At 39.0% G+C, this 20,087-nt stretch overlaps 1 protein-coding gene and 1 long non-coding RNA gene across 8 annotated transcripts in view; one reads left to right on the top strand and one right to left on the bottom strand.

Annotated features, from left to right (window-relative positions):
• Positions 1 to 20,087, bottom strand: part of mcf2l2 (MCF.2 cell line derived transforming sequence-like 2) — a 396,698-nt gene that overhangs the window by 314,858 nt on the left and 61,753 nt on the right. For 4 of the 7 annotated variants that reach the window (XM_043702329.1, XM_043702333.1, XM_043702331.1 and 1 more), the window contains exon 1: positions 10,891 to 11,097. The exons of 1 other annotated variant lie outside the window; for it this stretch is intronic. In XM_043702329.1, coding sequence (XP_043558264.1) covers positions 10,891 to 11,032 — 142 coding nt within the window. In that variant the 5' untranslated portion in view covers positions 11,033 to 11,097. Of the gene's footprint in view, positions 1 to 10,890; positions 11,100 to 20,087 lie in introns of those variants that run through there. 2 more of the 7 variants (XM_043702335.1, XM_043702330.1) reach the window with 2 other exon arrangements.
• LOC122555994 lies at positions 10,556 to 18,547 on the top strand. The gene is made up of 3 exons (XR_006313416.1): positions 10,556 to 10,658; positions 10,935 to 11,023; positions 17,300 to 18,547. It is a non-coding gene; the product is annotated as an uncharacterized LOC122555994 (long non-coding RNA).

Here is a 20,087-nt window from a genome sequence, read left to right as displayed (position 1 = left end):
TCCGAGAACTATGCAGAAAAAATTCTTCCTTTGTTCTTTCTCTATCCAAGATTTTTAACAGCCTAAACCAAATGTTCAATTTGGAATGTGAATCATACATGTAAGCCAAAATGCTGCTACTCTTCTGGCACAGGATGATTTTTTTTCAATTATTCTCCTTCAGCAAATCCGAAGGGTTTGAGAGCTCATTGAAAAGCATGGCTCGGAGAGGAAATGCGTATTTTTATTTGAAAGCTATCATGCTCATCATTGATGCAAAATGATAATATATCATGCATGCAGATTTGACTGCTGCATTTTTGGATGGACTTGATCTGAAGTATCATATTTTCAAACCTTATACGGTCTGTCTGACAATCAAAGCTGGATCTTATTAAATGTAGCCACTACTGCTTCAAATTTTTACATTTTTAAATACTCATTTTCAATTTCATTCTGCCCACAGAAAACATAGTGACCACAAATCTGAACTATGTGCAAGGTTTTGGCTCGAGAATTACAATTCTGAGGAACATCATTTTATTGATCAACTCAATAAAACATGTAGGTGGAAGATATTTTTTTCTCTTGACACAAGACTTCAAAGGGATTACATAGTTAATAGTCATTAAAGCACCTTATAATTTGTGATAATAATGCAAAGTAATTTTGCACCGTTGCATATTTATACACATTTACTTATTTACAGTTAATTCAATTTCCGGATCTATTGACCCTTCATAATAGAATGGACTCGGAAATAAAAGATTTTTTGGTAGCTTTTCTTCATAATTAATAAACTATTTACATTGGGACTGATATTGGCTGGGAGTAGGATGGGGAAAGGGGGGAGTAATAGCAATTGCAAATCCATAAGAGGTTTGCTACATCTAAATATTTGATCTCAATGTGATCTTCTAGTTATAATGGTACTTCTGGGTCTTGTTCTGTTGCATCACCAGTGATGTGCTGAATACCTACAAGACACAACCTTAGCTTGACTATGGACGAATTAGGAATTTGTGCAAAGGTAGCAAGGTTTAAGAAAGACTGAGAGCTGTGAATGCTGGAAATCTGAAAGAAAAGTTAACCTTTCGAGTCCAATGACCTGTTCTGAAGAAGAGCCTGAGATCAATTAGGAATTTAACAGCTAATGAAGCGTTTAATGTATTTCTGGGTGCACTGAGGAGCCAGTTGGAGGTCATCCTCTCTGTCAATGGACAAATGGAACGTGCTGCTGTCATCACCATAGAATTGGAGATTCAACTATTGGCTGTAATGCACGTCACCACCTACTGTCTTAGCAAACATAGCTCACCATATCACTTCTTACATCTATGTAAATTTCAAAAGTACTTTCTATCCACACCCTCACACCATCATTTATCCTCCACCATTGCCATTTACCCCAAATTTTATGCAATATAATGCATCTGACTGATAATCACCATCACTGAATACACTGCATCCACTAGATGAACACATTCCATTGCAGAAACTCACAGGTTTTCCCTAATAGAAGATGACCCAAAGTATAAAAGCAAGAGACAAGGACAAAAGTGGGTCCACTGCAAATTGTGCAGCTGAAGATCATACAGAAAGAAACAGTGAAGATCTATAACATATTTGGACACCAAACCATTTGAGTTTGAAAGATTGTGTTTTTGTAGTGGTCTCAGATAATTTAATACCTCTAATCTCATTGAAGACTCAGAGTGGAAAGGCTTAGAGATCCATGTATATAGATCAATCCATGCATCAATACATTCAAACAATTCCAAAAGCTAACGGTATATTGGCCTTTATATCAAAAGCAACAGAATGCTAGGAATGGAAACCATATAGAAATGGTAAAAAGTTAAACTTAGCCAATGTTTGGACTACTGAAAGAATGTTTGAGCACTACAGTTTAGGAAGGATGTACTGATCTTGAAGGCAAGTGCTCCACAGATTCATTAGAATTAAACCAGAACTTCAAGGGTAATATTATGTTCAACTACATAAATTAGGATAGCATTGCCTGGAATTTAGAAGATAAGCAGTTGATTTTGTTATCATTGTCATACATAGCTGTTAAAAGATAAATTATCCAAACAATTAATGGAAATAATGAAACACAAGATTTCACATTTTACGATAGCAAATACGTTAAAATTAATGTAAATGACACATTACTTAACAGTCAAACAAGGCATTAATCAAAAGAAAAGTTACTTTTTCATTAACTAATTAAGAAAATCATTATATGATTTATAACTTCTTTTGCTATGCAGTGCATTTTTGGCAGACAGTTATCATTACAAGAATGAGTCCCAAGTTGTTACTCGTTTTCCACAGTGTAAACGTTTCGCTGCCATGCCACTTTCAAGCACCCAGTGTCTTTTGAAAATTGCTCCAATTCAACTTGAATAGTCCAGAAATGACTTCCATCAGAATTAATTCAATGACTTCTTGGTAAGTAAGACTTGGAATATATATACTGGTCAAACTGGACTCCATTTTTAAGTGTACAAGACAAATCAGATGAGCATATGTCATTTGCCAGTTCTACTGCTTTTTGCCTGCCAGCTGGGAACATATCAGGGCTGAATGATCATTACTGCAGGAAAACCAGGATTTAAGATTTCCTGAATAACATAGTCCACCCAAGTATATCACAGCGTGGAAGCAGGCTGTCACCCTCTGAAGAACATCCCATCTCCCTTACCCTATCCCTGTAACCCAGTACACCTAGTCTGCATAAGTGGACATTAAAGGCAATTTCCTATGGCAAATCCACCTCACCTGAACATCTTTGAATTGTGCCACGAAACCGGAGCACCCAGAGGAATCCGATGCAGAAATGGGGAGAACGTGCAAACTCCACACAGGCGTTTGCCCAAGGCTAGGGTCGAAGCCAGGTGCTGGGTTCTGTGCTGTGAGGCAGCAGTGCTAATCACTGAGCCACCATGCCAGTCCCCAGTATATACCTGGCCTTTGTCAATATCAAGGCCTTACACCAGCAATGTGTTTTACTGTCTGCTTAGTTAAGTGGATTAAAATTTGGAATACTATTTTCCAGCAGCTCCAGAGTAAGTAAATAACTTGAGCAATTTTAACTTTCCATGAGACCGGTTTCTGCTGGTATCCATGCGCTGGAAACTATCAGCGTGAGACTGACTCCAAAGTCTCCAACATTTGATACAACTACAGTGCATTCTTAAAATAGAAGCACATTGCTCCTTTTCTGGGCTCTTGCCCAACACAGTTTGGCAACATTTACAGACAACAAGGAATTGTCAGAGGTCCTGCCATGCATCATGATTCAGACTCTTGAGCCTGACTCAGAAACAAAAAATTGGCCTGAATATCCAGTGCCTTTCCCAGCTTCATTCAGTCTGCAAATAAGTTTAAAGATTACATATCTCGTGCTCTCAGCTACTGTTTCAATTTGTGATTCTGCTGGTTCACTGGGAGAAGTCAGATGTAAAAGTTACTGGTCCATAAAAAATATTAGGAAATATAATGAACATTCATGAGCCTTAAGGATTTTGGCTTAATGACTAGTCATTCAAAATAATATTTTAAAACATTCCATCTCCAAATATTTCTTGTCAATCCAACATTAAATTCCTACATTCCACTTTGCTAATGAAGACTGCCTTTGCAAATTTGTCATGCTGCAATTGTATCCTTTCTCCATTAAGGGAGGCACTGTAAGGGCCTCAGTTTTGTATCTCCCAACTACTGAGCTATACAGCAGAGAAATTCTTACACACCAACCTTATTTATTTCTCTGCTTCTGAAACTGTTATATATTTTGCCTTTTCGTAATAAGTAAAATTAGGGTATTTTGCAATGCCACTGTGCCTGAAGATAAATGTTCTTTGCTCATTTACAATTTTTGTACAATAAAATCAAATAAGGCGAATCACTAGGTGATTTTTCATCTTTTTGATTTTCTTTTGCTTTAGGCCTAGTCTTCATTTAATTAATGTACTGCTCTTGTTTTTGTTCTTCCAGGGAAGCAATCACAAACAAAAAATGTATCTGGTTTTATTTAATTAATAAATTTTGTTCCATGGTGTTATTTTGGCTAACGACTAGTCATACAACATAATTTTTTCAAAAATTACATCTCCATACATTTCTCATCATTCTTTCCAACAATAAATTCCTACATCCCACATTGTTAATGAAGACTACCTTTGCAAGTTGGCATGCTATAACTGTAAAACCAGCCACAACCAAAACAGCCCATCCTTTCATGCACGACATTGCTAAATTATCATCAGAAGTTTTCTACTAATTGCGACAAACTATATTTGCATGGAGAGAAGTCAGCAAATAAAAAGTGAACAATTAAATAAAAAGACTTTGAAAAGCTTTTAATGTGGAGAGAGGTGGCACGTCTACAAAAATCGGATTCCTGAGAATCAGGGTAAGGTGGTCAAATTCTATAATGCCGATTGTATCAGTAAGTTTCCATAATGAGAGTATTAGCATGAATAATGGTGCACAGAATTGGAGGTACGCCTTTTGCTTGCATTGACATCTGCTAAGGAAGTAGGAGAGACAGATAGGTATGGTTTGGTGTTTCCTAGGGATCCCCATCAGGGTTTCAAGATTTTATCATACTTACTAATGACGTGAAAGATTAGAAGTTGTTTATCCTAGTTAGTAAATTACACAAAATTATTAGGACAATAAATAGTGCAGATGGAAACAGAAAGTTTCAAATATGTATAGATAGATGGATTTAGTGAATGAGCAGAATATAATGTGAGAAATTATGAGGTTAGCAGCTTTGGACATAGAAAAGATAAATTGAAGTGTTATCTACATGGTGAACTTAGGCACAGTCAAGGAGTAGAGATTTAAGAATCTAAATGTGTTAATTATTAAAAGTAGATTGTTATAAAAAGCAATCAATAAGCTAATGATGTACTAGATTCCATTCTGGAGGTGGGAGTTGGGATCCAGAGGATTTTCCAATCTTATGATCCCACCTTCTGACTGATGGTGCTTACCAATACTATATTCATGGCAGGGAGTTGGAAATGGGTCAAGTCAGTCCTACCATCTTAGCAGCAGGCCTGAGGCGGAGACTGAGGTGAATGATGTCAAGTAACCAATTTAAAAGGGCCACCTCAATTTTCTGAGACGTTGCCCCAGTGTGGAGATAATCTTGCTAAGTCTTTGTATGTTATCTCCCTCACACTGCTTACCCTCACTCAGCCTATATACCCCTCAGACTTATATCTCTTCCATCACCACACTCCCCAACCCTCCCACCCAACATACACTATAAATATAATTTACAAGACCAATAATAATAGCTGGGAAGTATATGATAAGGTCATAAATCTATCAAATTAGCAAACATTATTAGGATATCCACGTAAAAAAATAGTCCTCTTAATGGCTTATAGACCTGTCAAGATGACCAAACTCTCATTCCTATGACAGTTGTATCAAAAAACCAGCTGTGCTGACTCAATTAATGGGTTTGGCATTAGCCAATCATACATGATGAACTGCTGGGGAAACGGCTCCTGTCTATTCTATCTTTACCCCCCAAAATATCGTACATTTCAATTAAGTCACCCTTTAGCCTTCTCTGTTTAATAAAAAACAATTCAAGCCTATCTTCTGTTGCCTCATGGCTGCAATTTGTGATCCCTGGTAGTATTTTTGTAAAATAAAAACTGAAAAAAATGCAGATGCTGTAAATCAGAAACAAAAACACGAATTGCTGAAATTGCTCACCAGGTCTGGCAACATATGGGGAAAGAAATCAAAGTTAATGTTTTGGGTTTGTTATGACACAAGGTAAACCCCTCTGCTAATTTAAACCCAATGCGTAGAGAAGCTCACCTCGCACTGTGATCTGTTGAATTTCAAGCCACAAAGAACTATCCCAGAGGTCACTATTTAAAGTAAAATTTAACTATTTTATTCTTTAAATCCAACAGAGAACATTAAAACTAATATTTACAACTCATTTCTCTTAAACCTATCATTTAGTTCTCACTCTACAATACCGGTCTGATAAAAAAAACCCCGGTTAAGATTTACAAGAAAATAATCACATTTCAAAACCAGTCAGCTTTGTGGATTCTTCTTTGTAGATTTTTCTCTAGGTTTTCCTGGGTCATCTCTTCTGCTGCTGCTGCACAACTTTTCTTACGAACCTTTCAGAAAGCTATTTGGCTAGCACGCTATACTTGTTGGTTTTCTTGGCAGTTCTCCCCTAAACTGGTTAAAATGTCTGGTTTTATACCCCAAAACCTTGGACCATTTCATTAATTTGATGTCATCAAAACACTAAATTCAAATTCGATTGGATTTTGGTGTCTTGGGGCACGGTGGCTCAGTGGTTAGCACTGCTGCCTCACAGTACCAGGGACCTGAGTTCGATTCCAGCCTTGGGTGACTGTCTGTGTGGCATTTGCACATTCTCCCCATATCTGTGTGAGTTTCCTCTGGGTGCTCTGGTTTCCTCCCATAATCCAAAGATGTGCAGGTTAGATGAATTGGCCATGCTATTTGCCCCTAGCATGAGTCAGGAGTAAATAAAGGATAGGGGAATGGTTTTGGTGAGTTACTCTTTGGATAGTCAGTGCAGACTTGTTGGGCTGAAGGGCCTGTTTCCATATTGTAGGGAATCTAATAATTTAAACTGATTGGACAAATTCAAATTTGTTGTGTACCATGGCAACTCATCTGCACTATTGGTTACAGTCAAAAGTTACATTCTCAATTCTTTCAGCACACTCTGTGCCTCTTTTAGTCTGTGCCAGTTTCCAGTCTCTCTTAAAGGTACAGTACACACCTACACCTTCATAACAGTATATGCAGAAGATAAGGTGGGGTGAGGGATAAGAAGTAAATGATTGGTGGTATTAGAGCCCAAAGAGAGAGATTACACTTGGACAGATAAAGAAGTAGATAATGATCTGGTTAGGAGGGTGAATAGCTATTAATGGGATTGTTAGTTGCTAACAATGGGCTGTGTGTAATAGCAAATTATGTGCTAACAATGCCTGGTTTGTAGAGATTGGGGTAAGGACATGGGATGGCTCAAACCCTCAAGTTATTGAGTCCCCAGAGGCAGTAGAGTTTCCAAGGGAAAATGAGGTGCTGTTCTTCCAGCTTGTGCTGAGCTTCGCTGGAGCACTGCAGCAAATTTCAGACAGAGATGCTGGCCAGGGAAGAGGGTGGTGTATTGAAGTGGCATGCAACTGGAAGTTCAAGGTCTTTTTGCAGGCAGAATATAGGTGTTCTGCAAAAGGCACAAATTCACTTTCTGGGTGAAACAGCACTTTACCTGCACTTCACACAATCTAGTCTACTGCATTCGCTGCTCACAACGTGGTCTCCTCTACACCGGGGAAACGAAGTGTAGACTGCTTCAAAGAACACTTATGTTCTGTCTGCAAAAAAAGACCCTGAACTTCCAGTTGCCTGCCATATCAACATACCACCCCATTCCTGGCCAACATCTCCGACTCAGGCTTGTTGCAGTGCTCCAGTGAAGCTGAGTTCAAGCTGGAACAACAGCATCTCATTTTCCATTGGAGACTCTGCAGTCTTCTGGACTTACTATTGAGTTCAACTATTTTAGGTCTTGAGCTCTCCCACGTACCTACCCCAATCCCTAACAACAGGCCTTGTTATCACATAGTCTGCTATTATTCAAAACCCATTGTTAGCCACTAATGGTGCCCATTAAGAGCTATTTACCCTTCTGGCCAGATTGTTATCCATTCCTTTGCCTGTCCAACTGTTTTTCTCTCCCTATGGGCTCTATCCCTATCTATCATCTAATCCTTATCCACTTCCCCAAACCTACCTTCTGCATATAAACCAATACTTTCCAAGCTACCATCAGTTCTGAGGAAGGGTCACTTGACCTGAAATGATAACAAATTTCTCTCCACAAATGCTGCCAGATCTGCTGAGCTTTTCCAGAAAATTGTATTTTTGTTTAACATGTTTGTAAATTTTTTCTGCACTCCAGTAAAATTATGTCTTTCCTGTAGTGCAATGACCAGAACTGTGTGCTAAATTCCAACTGTGGCCTAACCAAACTTTTATACAGTTCCAGCATCACACCGCTGCCTTTGTATTCTATACCTGATCCAATAAAGGAAAACATTCTATATAAATTCTTTACTACCTTCCCTACTAGTGTTGCCACCTTGAAGGAACTTTGGACATACAGCTCACCTTTCGACCTCTATTGTTTGAGGATTTGAGAACAGGAGTAAAATTGTTTTGCTACAATTATAGAGCCTTGGTGAGATCGGATCTAGAGTACAGGGTATTCTGTGCAGTTGTTATTTGACCTAAGAAAGAATACATTTGCCATGGAGGGAGGGCAACAATGGTTCACGAGACTGAATTTCTGCAACGAAAACCAAAAGAACTACAGATGCTGTCAATCAGAAATTAAACAAGTTGCTTGAAAAGCTCAGTAGGTCTGGCAGCAGCTGTGAAGAAGAATCAGAGTTAATGTTTCAGGTCTGTTCTGAGGAAGGGTCACTGGACCCAAAACATTAACTCTGACTTCTTCTCACAGAAACTGCCAGATCTGTTGAACATTTCCAGCATTTTCTGGATGATCAGATTGTTTTAGTGAGGAGAGATTGAGGAGACTGAGCTTTAGAATTTAGAAGTTCAAAAGACGAGCTTGTTGAAACATACAAAATTCTTACAGGGCACAACTGGATGTTTTCTCCAGCTGGGGACATCTAGAACCAGGGGAAACAATTCTCAGAAAGTAGGTGTGTCCTTTAGGACTGTGATGAAGTCAGATTTCTTCACTCAGTGATGGTGAATCTTTGGCACTCTGACCCAAAGGGGTGTAGAGGTTTAGCCAATGTAAGACAGTGTTCAAAACAGTGTTTGACAGGCTTCTAGACATTAAGAAAGTCAAGGATATTGAGATATTGGGAAATGGTGCTGCGTATGATATCAGCCATGATTGAGTTGAATGGTGAAGCAGGCTCAAGTAGCTGAATGGTCTACAAATGCTCCTAGTTCCTATGTAAATATGTGCAGCTTCAGGCAGTAACTAGGCAACTGAGTTTACAGCAGGGACTGAAAACAATGTCTTTAGTCTTCATAATATTCAGTCTGTGGAATTTCTGTTTATCCAATACTAGATGGATAACTGCACAAATCATATGTAGGGCCAAGAGAAATCCAAGGATTTAAAAATTAGCCTGTGGCTCTTTTTGTTGCAATTTATAACCTGGTCATGCCTGTTCAATTGACAAAATACTCCCATCAAGATTTGATGTTACTACCTAATTTATCTGATTGGAGCAATAAGCACCCATACTGCAGGCTGTCTCTAGTCAGTGGGTATGGTGAGCAATGTGTGCCAAAAGCATATGGTTCAGCCAACTTTCTAAGCTTTATGGTAATCTATTTCACTGAAAGGGAAACTGTGCTGAATTTCAAGAGACTGCTGCTGAATACTAGTGCTGCAATTGTAAACTGGAAACACCAGGAAAGAAAATGCTGGTTGTACGTTGAAAGACGCAGCCAAGGAGATTCAAAGGATGTAAGTGGATAGACTTTGTGTGAACACGTCAGCAAATATTCTATGTTCCCTTTGAAGGTGCAGTGACACTCCTGCCAAATCCAGGTACTCACCTCAACATGTCAATCACCCTACAGTATTTATAGAGACTCTGCAATAGTACAATTTGTTCTAAATAATCTTATTTATAGTTTGACTGCCAAATCCTTTAGGTAACATTATGGCTGGACCCCTCCTCTTGCAGTTAAAAGCCTGTTCTTTAGCGAGTGACAAGCAAATGAATACATACAATGGACTTGTGTCACATGTACCACAGATCAGGCAGCTGAAGACAGTGATGTTACAGATCAGGATTTCTCATCAAACGTCAAAGAAGCATCAACAAAAATCAGTGACAATGTAGAACCACAAGACCAAACAGTTACTGGCTTCTAGTCAGACAGCAGAGATTCTGGACTCAGTATTAAGTTCAATTTCAACAATTTGAGGGTTTGAGGCACCTTCTCCCATGTCCTTACCACAACTCCCGCCCACCAGGCCTTGTTATCACATGGTCTACTATTACACACAACCCATTATTAGCCACTAATTGTCTCCATTAGCAGCCATTCATTCCCTAAGGCTGATCGTTATCCACACCATTGTCTGCACAACTGTTTTCCACTCTCTTTGGGCTCAATATCCACATTTGTTTACTCCTTAGCATCCCCAATCCCATCTTCTGCAGAAAAAAAATCCTAGCTATCGTCAGTTCTGAGGAAGGGTCACTAGACCTGACACATTAACTCTGATTTCTTTCCACAGATGCTGCCAGACTGCTGAGTCAGTATTTCTGATTATGTTACTGGCTTCTAGTGTTGTCACTGTTCCCTGCACCTAAATGCTGCATTCCCCTACAGAAAAAGCAGATGTTTCATTAGATGCTGTCTAGTTCATTATACATAAATACCATTGATGAGAGAGTTAATCTGCTCTTCAACGGAAGTGCAAGCTGTCACAATTCAAATCCAATTTCATACCTAGCTAAAATAATATAGGCTAATAAGTAGTTCAAAACCAAATTTAATTACCAATACTCAACTGCAACAAATTATTCTGCTCCATACTGGACATTTATCATGTCTGCATTAATGACTTATTCTTCCAGGTAAGTCAAATCTTGGAACTGAACAGAAATATATACATCATCCTTTATCTTTTCACTTCACTTTAAATTTCAGACATACAAATACAGCTTGTTATATGAACTCAGTATTCCATCCCTAATCTTTGTTATAATTTACAAAACAAGATTTATTTTGGACCTTTTGGGCATGTATTTAGTTTTAATTAATCTAAAGTATACCATAAAAAGTAATAATCAAAACTTTAATACATACATTTCTGCTTTGTGTTTCCCAAATGCCGACACATTTGTACAAAGTGGAAGTAAGACTTCATTTCATCTTCAGAAATCCGGACAAGATTAAAAGGTACATCCCAGGTTCCACAACAATCACAATCACAATATTGGTAAGTCATTGACTGTGCTCAAGGTTTATGTCCTTACTTAGTGTAAGTGTTCGAGGGAAATAACTAAAATGCTTTATAGTCATATGATTCCTTAGTACTTTACTCAAGGTCATGTATTAGCCTCATGACACTAGCCAATACACTAAGAGAATTTTACCAGTGAAGCTTATTGGCTCCTGGTTTGAGGCTAATAATAATTAGCTGTTCGCTTGTGCATCTATCTTTCATTCTGGAAGATTAAAGGCACATATAGCTAGCCGTCATGAAATCACTAGTATTTTTAAGAAGATTGTTCAGAAATTCATGACGTGACTTTCAAGCTGACTAGCAGTTTACCAAACACAATTTATACACACATTGTAACCGTATGCTGCAGTACATTGCAGATAAATTCTATCGGCTGGGTTTTAGAATTCATATATTTGAATTGTTCCCAATATGAAAGCAAGCTTCAACAATTTAAACTAATTTAAGTCCTTTATGTCTAATTTAAGATTTATTCTTAACAAATGGGTTCTGTAGTGATCATGGTGAGCTCAGCCAGTTGGACCTCATAAAATATGAGTTCCCTGATTAGGGCTGTTTACCTGGTCCAATCAGGCAGTCCTGGCTGACAGATATAAACAAGACTGTCACTGGCCACCCGGGTGTTTTCCTGTCTTCCTGGTGGTGGAAATTGAATAACGATTTGTGCATTTTTGTGTCTCTCACTGTGTCTCACACCTGCACACACACACCATGGGTGCTGGGGAAAAAATAAGCACTACCGCGGTTAGGCGGTAGTGTGGGGGTTAAAAGAAAAATAAAATAAAATAAACAAGACTGTCAGGCATTCTGCTCATTCTGAGAGCTGGCTCTGAGGAAGCTGGACCAGTGTCAAGTACTATGCATGTGTAAATAAAGACTGACTTGATGACAGGATACTAACCTCTGTGGAGTTATTTCGAGTTTATTATGCAAAGACAACAGTTTTGCCCATAATTAATGATAGCTTAAAGCACTTAAATTTTCACTAATCCGTGAAATGAGTGAAGTGCAATATTAAATATGAAACTTAATTAATCAGGGAAAACTCAAATAACTCAAACGTGACTGCGGTTTTGCTAGTATAATACTCTTACCAAATTGCCAATGCATATAAATTCGTTCTAGTTCACTTTCCTGAATTCTAATTTGCTGTGTCCCTGACCCAGCAATTATATATCAGACAGCAGATGGCCTGCTGTCTACTTTACACATGCATAGTACCTGAACTGGTCCAGCTTCCTCAGAGCCAGCTCTCAGAATGAACAGAATGCCTGACAGTCTTGTTTATTTTTTTTTTCCTGTTACAAAGTTACCCTTTATTTACAAGTGCACAGTACATGACACTGACAGCTAGCTCAGCTGGCTCCCAGAATGAGCAGAACCTCTGCCACTCCTGTTTATAATATTCTATTACAAAACAGTTTACAAAAAACAGTTACATTTATAGCTGTATACAACAGCAATTTTACAAGGGAGAGGAGCAGCAAAGCCAGGCCCCAAACCCCACCGTTCAACTAGTTTACAGGGAATTGAGGACAAACCTCAAATCCCAGTTTCAAATATAAAAAGACAGCAACAATGACCTTTATACATAAGACAATCCAGTTACATTAAAAAAGTGCAGACAATACAGACCCAGCAAGCCCCCATCCTTCCCACCTACAGTCTTGTTTATATCTGTCAGCCAGGGCTGCCTGATTGGACCAGGTAAACAGCACTAATCAGGGAACTCATATTTTATGAGGTCCAATTGGCTGAGCTCATTATAATCACGACTGAACCCATTCGTTAAGAATAAATCTTAAATTGGACATAAAGGATTTAAATTAGTTTAAATTGTTGAAGCTTGTTTTCATACTGGGATTAATTCAAATATATGAATTATAAAACCCAGCCGATAGAATTTATCCGCAATGTACTGCAGTATACGGTCACAATGTTTATATACAATAGAATGTTGTCTCTAAATACCAGTAGATTAAAACTCACATCAAGTAATATTAACATTTTTGTTTTTTTGCCAATAATTTAAATTTTGGTTGCTTCTCAAGTTATTTATGTTCAACCTGTAATTGCAAGTTTTAAGAAAAGTCACAAAAGTTTCTTTGTGTAAGCATCATTGATAATGCCAACATTCATTTCCAAGTCTGAAATTTCCTTGAGAATGTGGTCAATTGTTCAGAATTGTCAAGATTCTGGTCAGTGCCGATGATGTGGTTTCAGCAAGGGTAACGCCGGTGTGTTTTTAAAAATTCAAACTTTGTATCTGTGTCTCACTGACAAAGTGAAAATGTATTTGTCCATCCTTAACTGTCCTTCTGAAAACTGCGCTGAGCTATACTCTCATCACTGTGCATGATATGGTGTAGGAAACACACAGGTTTGTTGAGAAGGAATTCCAAGGGAAAACTCACAAATGGTGGTCTTTCCCTGTCTCTAAAGCTTTGGTCCTTCTGCATGGAATAGGTTGTAGGCTTGGGAGATGCTTTTGAAAGAGTATTGGCAAGTTACACCACTGTGTACTCATAGTGGATGAAGTGAATTGTTATAATAGTGGATGAGATGCTGATCAAGCTGGGTGGATTAGATTAGATTGCTTTCAGTGTGGAAACAGGCCCTTCGGCCCAACAAATCCACACCGACGCGCAACCCACCCAGACCCATTCCCCTACATTTACCCCTTCACCTAACACTATGGGCAATTTAGCATGGCCAATTCACCTAACCCGCACATGTTTGGACTGTGGGAGGAAACCGGAGCACCCGGAGGAAACCCACACAGACACGGGGAGAATGTGCAAACTCCACACAGAGAGTCGCCTGAGGTGGGAATTGAACCCAGGTCTCTGGTGCTGTGAGGCAGCAGTGCTAACCACTGTGCCACCGTGCTGTACTTTGTCCTGGATTCTATCACACTCCTTGTACCTTGTGTTAGTGGACAGACTTTGGGAAGTAAGAAGTGTTTCTCACCACAGATTACCCAACCTCTGAACTGCCATTGCAGCCACAGTATTTGCCATGATTGCTCCAGTTAAGCTTTTGATGAATGTTGACTTCCAATATTGAGAGTGATGCATCAATGGTGATGTTGCTGAATGTCAAGAAAAGATCATAAGATTCTCTCTCTTTTTTGGCGATGGTAACTCCTGGCACTTCTGTAAACTGAATGCTATTTGCTTTCTATCAGCTCTAGCCTGTATATTATCCAGGTTTTGCTGAAAGAGTGCATAAATTTGAGGAATTGTGAGTGATACTGATCATTCAGCATTCATCAGCAAACTGCCCAATTCTGATCTTATGATGAAAGAAAGGTCATTGATGAAGCAGTTGAAATTCATTGAACCTTTGAAAATTCGTGAAGTGTTGAACTAGAGTTGAAATAATCACCGACAACAGAAATGACAATATTTCAAATCTGGCACCTTTCAATGGAAAGTTCCCTGATTCTCACTGACTTCAATTGTGCTAGGGCTCTCTGATGTCACACCAAGTTAAATGCCACTTTGCTTCCAAGAGCAGTCACTGTCACCTGAATTAAACTATTTTCTATATCTTTAGATTAGGGTTGTGCTAAAGATGAGAAATGATTTATGATGGTTAAATCCTAACTGAACATTGGTGAGCAGGGTTATTAATGAATAGTTCTATTTGATAGCATTGTTGACAACACTTTGCTTCAGTCTGTGATGATTGAGAATAGGAGAAAGTGAGGTCTGCAGATGCTGGAGATCAGAGCTGGAAATGTGTTGCTGGAAAAGCGCAGCAGGTCAGGCAGCATCCAGGGAACAGGAGAATCGACGTTTCGGGCATAAGCCCTTCTTCAGGAATGATTGAGAATAGACTATTGAACAACAGCTGGTCAGGTTAGATAAGTTTTGTTTTGGTGGAGAGGACATATCTAAGCAAACTTTCACTTTGTCAGGTAGATGTTATTGTTGTAACTATAGCCTTAAGATTATTACTCCAGGAACATAATTACTATGCTAACATCCACACTGAATAATCCTACCACTGTAAACCAGTTTTTATGGAATATAAAATGATATTAAGCTCATTGACTAGGATTTACCTTTCCTTATTTACTCTGTTTTACATCTCCACTATAGGTGGCAGTGCATCCATTTCTGTTATAGGTATGTGGCGCTCAGACAGCAAAACAGATTGTAGAAATATTGAGCTATTTTTCACTACATGACAAGTTTCTTGACTCTGCTGGGAGGTCAGAGTGATGGAGCAAGTGGAGGTCAATCTCTTTCATATGCAATGAGAAGTAAAACTGGTAGAGAAAGCACTCTAGAGGATTGAAAATTTCTCTGCATTATTTTTAGAATATTGACTAGTGCAGGAATGCAGAATTTCTGCATGTACTATTTCTCAGAAACACATTAACCCTTTTGTATTTTCTGATAGAGAACCTTGTAAAAATAAGGATTTGATGCAAATATGCTGGATTAAAATATAATGTGCAGGAATTTGGCTTTTGTGCCTTTCATAATTGCTATAACATCAACTTTCAATGAGACTGCTTCTCACCCTCTCATGAAAAGATACATGATATTTAATTAGCATCAGAGTAAGGAAAGAGATTTGAGGAGAGAATTACATTGTTTTAAAACTTACATTTTGCTCAGTGAATGTTTGACCACTTTGAGCAGGCTAAATTGAATATCCCCAAAAATGTTAGCCAGGGACACAATACCTCATCCCCTGTTTAGTGTAATGCAAGAAGCATTGTATCTTTGTGCTTTCTACTCATCATCAAGTTCTCCACACAGCCAATGTTAATTTGTGTGGTTGATACATTGTAAACATCATTCCTTTCTGAAACTTGAAACAACTTTAAAACATACCAGAAATGTGTAGAATTATATCAGTAGCCAGGCTGCTGTTCATGTCAGACTACAGTCCAGGAAGTGAGCTATGATCAGTCCTGTAAGGCCAGCAGCAGCAATCAGAGGAATTGTGTATCAATAGTCAGGGAGCTGCAAACACAGCAGTCAAGCATCTGCTCAGTTAATGACTAGGGGCTGCTTGTTGAAGTCAGTCAGACGTCTGGGGTCAATTACAGTTCTGGGAGTTGGTTCATTGATTGTCCAAGAGGGTGTAAAGCAGGCCTCCCATGGGGAATTAGGGGGATCTTTGCCAAACTGAGCTGAGGAGTCAAGGCTAGAATTGGGGGCCATCGGAGGGATTTGTAGAGATGGGAACAAGGACAGTGATGGGAGGAACTCAAGATATATTGGGGTAGGAGGATCATCATCAGAGGACATGGTACACTATGGGGCATGGGTGGTTAGTGACCACCACGGTGAGGGAAGTATGGAGGAAAGAGATGACATCATTAGGTGTAATGTTGGCGCTCAGGGAGCAGGCAGGACAATTGGAGCCAAGGTTAAATGTGGTTGTTCTCTACATGAGGGGGACAATGGAAATGGGCTGTCAGGTTCATGCAAGATAAAATGGGTCATGCAGGCTCTGGGAAGATACCCAGCAACCAGGCCAATCCCAGTACTGACAATTCCTACTGCAACCTGCATTCCCTGTTATCACTTGCTATTTTTTAGATGTGAAACACAACTGGAAAATACCTGGGACCTGTTCAAGGTGGGCAAAGGCTGTTTTGAGTTTAATGGGCAAAAGTGCAGAATCCATGTCTGTTGGATCTAGAACATTTATGAAACAAATACATGAAGCACACATTTGAAAATTCCATCTACATTTCGTTTGCAGTCATTTTATTGGTCATTTGTAGAATTATTATGTTTCGAGTCCAAATGCTTGTTGAAAGCGGATTAAAACATGCCATTGGTCTTTGCAAATAGAAGATTGGCAACTTAGGAACAATTACTCAGTGACCAGTGATGCCCACAGGTCAGCTATTAACTGTTCACCTTCGAAGGGCTCTGTGGGAGGCACAGACTCTTGCCACACTATCTGTCATGCGACTTTTACAATGGTCTCTACCAAATGCTATGAAAAGTTAGATGATTGATGTAGGATGGGAAAAGGGTCAGACAACAGCAGATTCTCCCTTTTGATGTAATGTGCTTGTCAGTCAGTTAGCACAGCACATTCACCAAGTAGGTGCACGTGTTGAGGCTAAAGGTGAATGAATGATGGAGATATGTCCCTCATTATCAGGATGTTGCATGTCTCACTGTATGGAGAAATGGACTCAATTCGCATCTGCGGGTATGCTGTTATGACTTTTCTGAAACTTATCTTTCACTCCTTGTGTTCCCAATGTAGGTCCTCTTCACTGACAGTCCCATTGGTTGGATGCTGGTCACTGTGGCTGTCTACCTGAGGAGATGAAGGCCAAAAAAATCCAGAAGCAGCAATAGGCCATTACAGAGGGTGAGGAGCTCCAAGCTCAGACAGAGATCATAGTAGTAAGACTCTGGGATACACTAGATCCACAGGAGCCCCTGAAGGTTTTGGCCTCAAGTCCATTTCCTGGAAATGAGCAAGGCACAGTGGTAACACAAGTTCTGTACCTCCCAGGACACCGTGATGGAATTATGCCAGATACTGGAGCAGAGCCTGCAAACTGCAGGAATGAGAGGCCACCCTCTCCTGCTGACTGTGAAGGTAGCAGACACTTTAAACTTGTATGCAATAAGCTGCTTCCAGGGATTGACAGGTGACCTTTGTGGGATCTCTCAGTGGTGCATTGACAAATTACACAGCGCTGCTTACCCATGGACAAGGGAAACTCACTGCAGCCATGACTCATGACACCAACTAAGCTGACTGATGCTCAGTACAGATATAATGTCACCCATTACCCAGCAAATAGATCCAGCTATGATTCCACAAAGGTACAGTATCTATTGATTTAAAACAATGGAGGTTTTAGTATATTGATTGCATTGTAAATTAATTAGATAATTGATTCATTAGCTTAATTGATACTCAAGTTTTGTGTCAAATTTGGGCTATGAAATAATTTTAAAGTGTCAAGTGGAAAATGCAACATCTTCTGATACTGAAACTTAAAAAGCAGGAAGGCTCCAAGATCAATTCCTCATCGATGTTGAATTTGTTAACTTCAATCAAACAGCAGTGAAGACACTCCAACTGATCTCAATAACTGTAGAACTTATGAAATAGAAGTGGAATAGGTCATAAGACACTTTGTGTCTGCTCATCTATTCAATAAGACCTGGTGGCTGACCTTTTACATTAATTTCAGTTTCCTGTTCTCTGGGTCATGACCGAGTAACCTCTGTTGATTGAACTACTATTTAGTTCCAGCACTTCATACTGGAATGTCTAACATTGTATTTTTCCTGTTATTTACAAGTATTTGTCTTCCAATCATTTTTGCTAAGAATTATGGTATATCCATTATTGGAGTTGACTTAATTAATAACGAGATGCTATCAATATACTGAGAAGGCACTGTAGATTAAACAGAGCGGACAGTGAGTAGTGTAGGAAGTTAAGTTACCCTGCTTTAAAAAAAAGTCATGACATAATGTGTCATGGCAAGAAAGCTCCAAATAAATACATACAAAATGTAAATCAGACGTCAAACTGCTATTTAAAGAAATTAAGGTACAAATTGAAAATTGCACACAATTAACAACTCTATTATAAATTTCTACCAGAATTTTTATTTTTCCTCACAAAGATAAGCTGTTTCTAGACATCAGAATTACAAAATTCAAGAAGATGTGAATATTAATCAGCTGTTTCTTACACTAGTCAGAAGTGTGACTATAAATATGAAATCAAACTGTGAGGAGGATGTTTTTCTGTAACAAACAAAATGCACAATTAGTGAGATTGCCAATTCAAGGCAAGCGAGTAGAAATACAACAGGGAAGGATCTGGGAAAACCCATCAAAGATGTGCAATTAATATTGTTGTCAGTTGGGTTGTTGTCTGAAATTTCCATTGTGTAAAATTATTCATATGTTAACAGAATAAGTTTCATGAAAATAGATGTTTGTAAGTCAAGAATCTAAAGGTTAAAATTGGGCCATATCACTTTGTAGGCAGTGGTTGTGATTTGTGACAGACCTGCACCCATTGCTGTGGGAGTACACGGCTTGCAAATTTGGTTTTGATACCCAGTTATAACAATGGTCCAAAGTTGGGTCTACTTTACTTGTTACCTCATTATCCTACAGCAGTTTGATAATGTCTACAAATCTAGAAGCATATGGTCTAGATAACCTGCTCCTCTTTAGGCAATTCACTTCTCTCTTAAAGGAAAGTGGCACTGAATCACAGGAGGATGCTGAATATTCCTATTACATTTGCAAACAATAAATGAAACAGCAGCACAGAACATCAAGGTATGGCACTCGAGACTTTATGGTGGAGGTGGTCCAAAGAGACTGGCCATGTTTCTGTCAGGGTGTCTGAAGGCACTCAAGGATTAATCTCAGAAAGAAAAGACAGTTAGAGACTGGGGAGGTCAATTTCCAGAATGTGTTCTTGAGCACCTGACAGAAGTGCCATAAGAATCTAATAATCTCAAAGGTGGTCAACATCACTGAATGGGATCTCACCACAGCCCTGTAGTATTGAACCACATCTTTACTTATATGTTCAAGGCCTCTCATCATAAAGTGATGTATTCCATTCACTTTTTTAATTACTTACTGTACAAATATACTAACCTTTCATGAGTCACACATTAGAAAACAAAGATACATTGACACCTCAGAGTTCTACAGTCATTCTACCCATTTAAGTAGTACACTGTTTTATTTTTAACTCTTCCTGTCAAAGTGAACATTCACGTTCTCCCAGATGATGCTCCATCTACCAGAATTTTGCTTTCTCACTCCCTCCATCATAAATGCACTTTTGCAGCAGCGTGTACCATTTACAAGAAAATGTACTGCAGAAATTCAGCAAAGCTCGAGACCTATGGGGCAACTTTTTCGCACAGAGAGTAGTACGTGTATGGAATGAGCTGCCAGAGGAAGTGGTGGAGGCTGGTACAGTTGCAACATTTAAGAGGCATTTGGATGGGTTTATGAATAGGAAGGGTTTGGAGGGATATGGGCCAGGTGCTGGC

Source organism: Chiloscyllium plagiosum, chromosome 13 (assembly GCF_004010195.1).
Source record: "Chiloscyllium plagiosum isolate BGI_BamShark_2017 chromosome 13, ASM401019v2, whole genome shotgun sequence".
Classification (NCBI taxonomy): domain Eukaryota; kingdom Metazoa; phylum Chordata; class Chondrichthyes; order Orectolobiformes; family Hemiscylliidae; genus Chiloscyllium; species Chiloscyllium plagiosum.
Note: the sequence above shows the minus strand (reverse complement) of the source record. Positions and strands in the feature narration are given on the sequence as shown.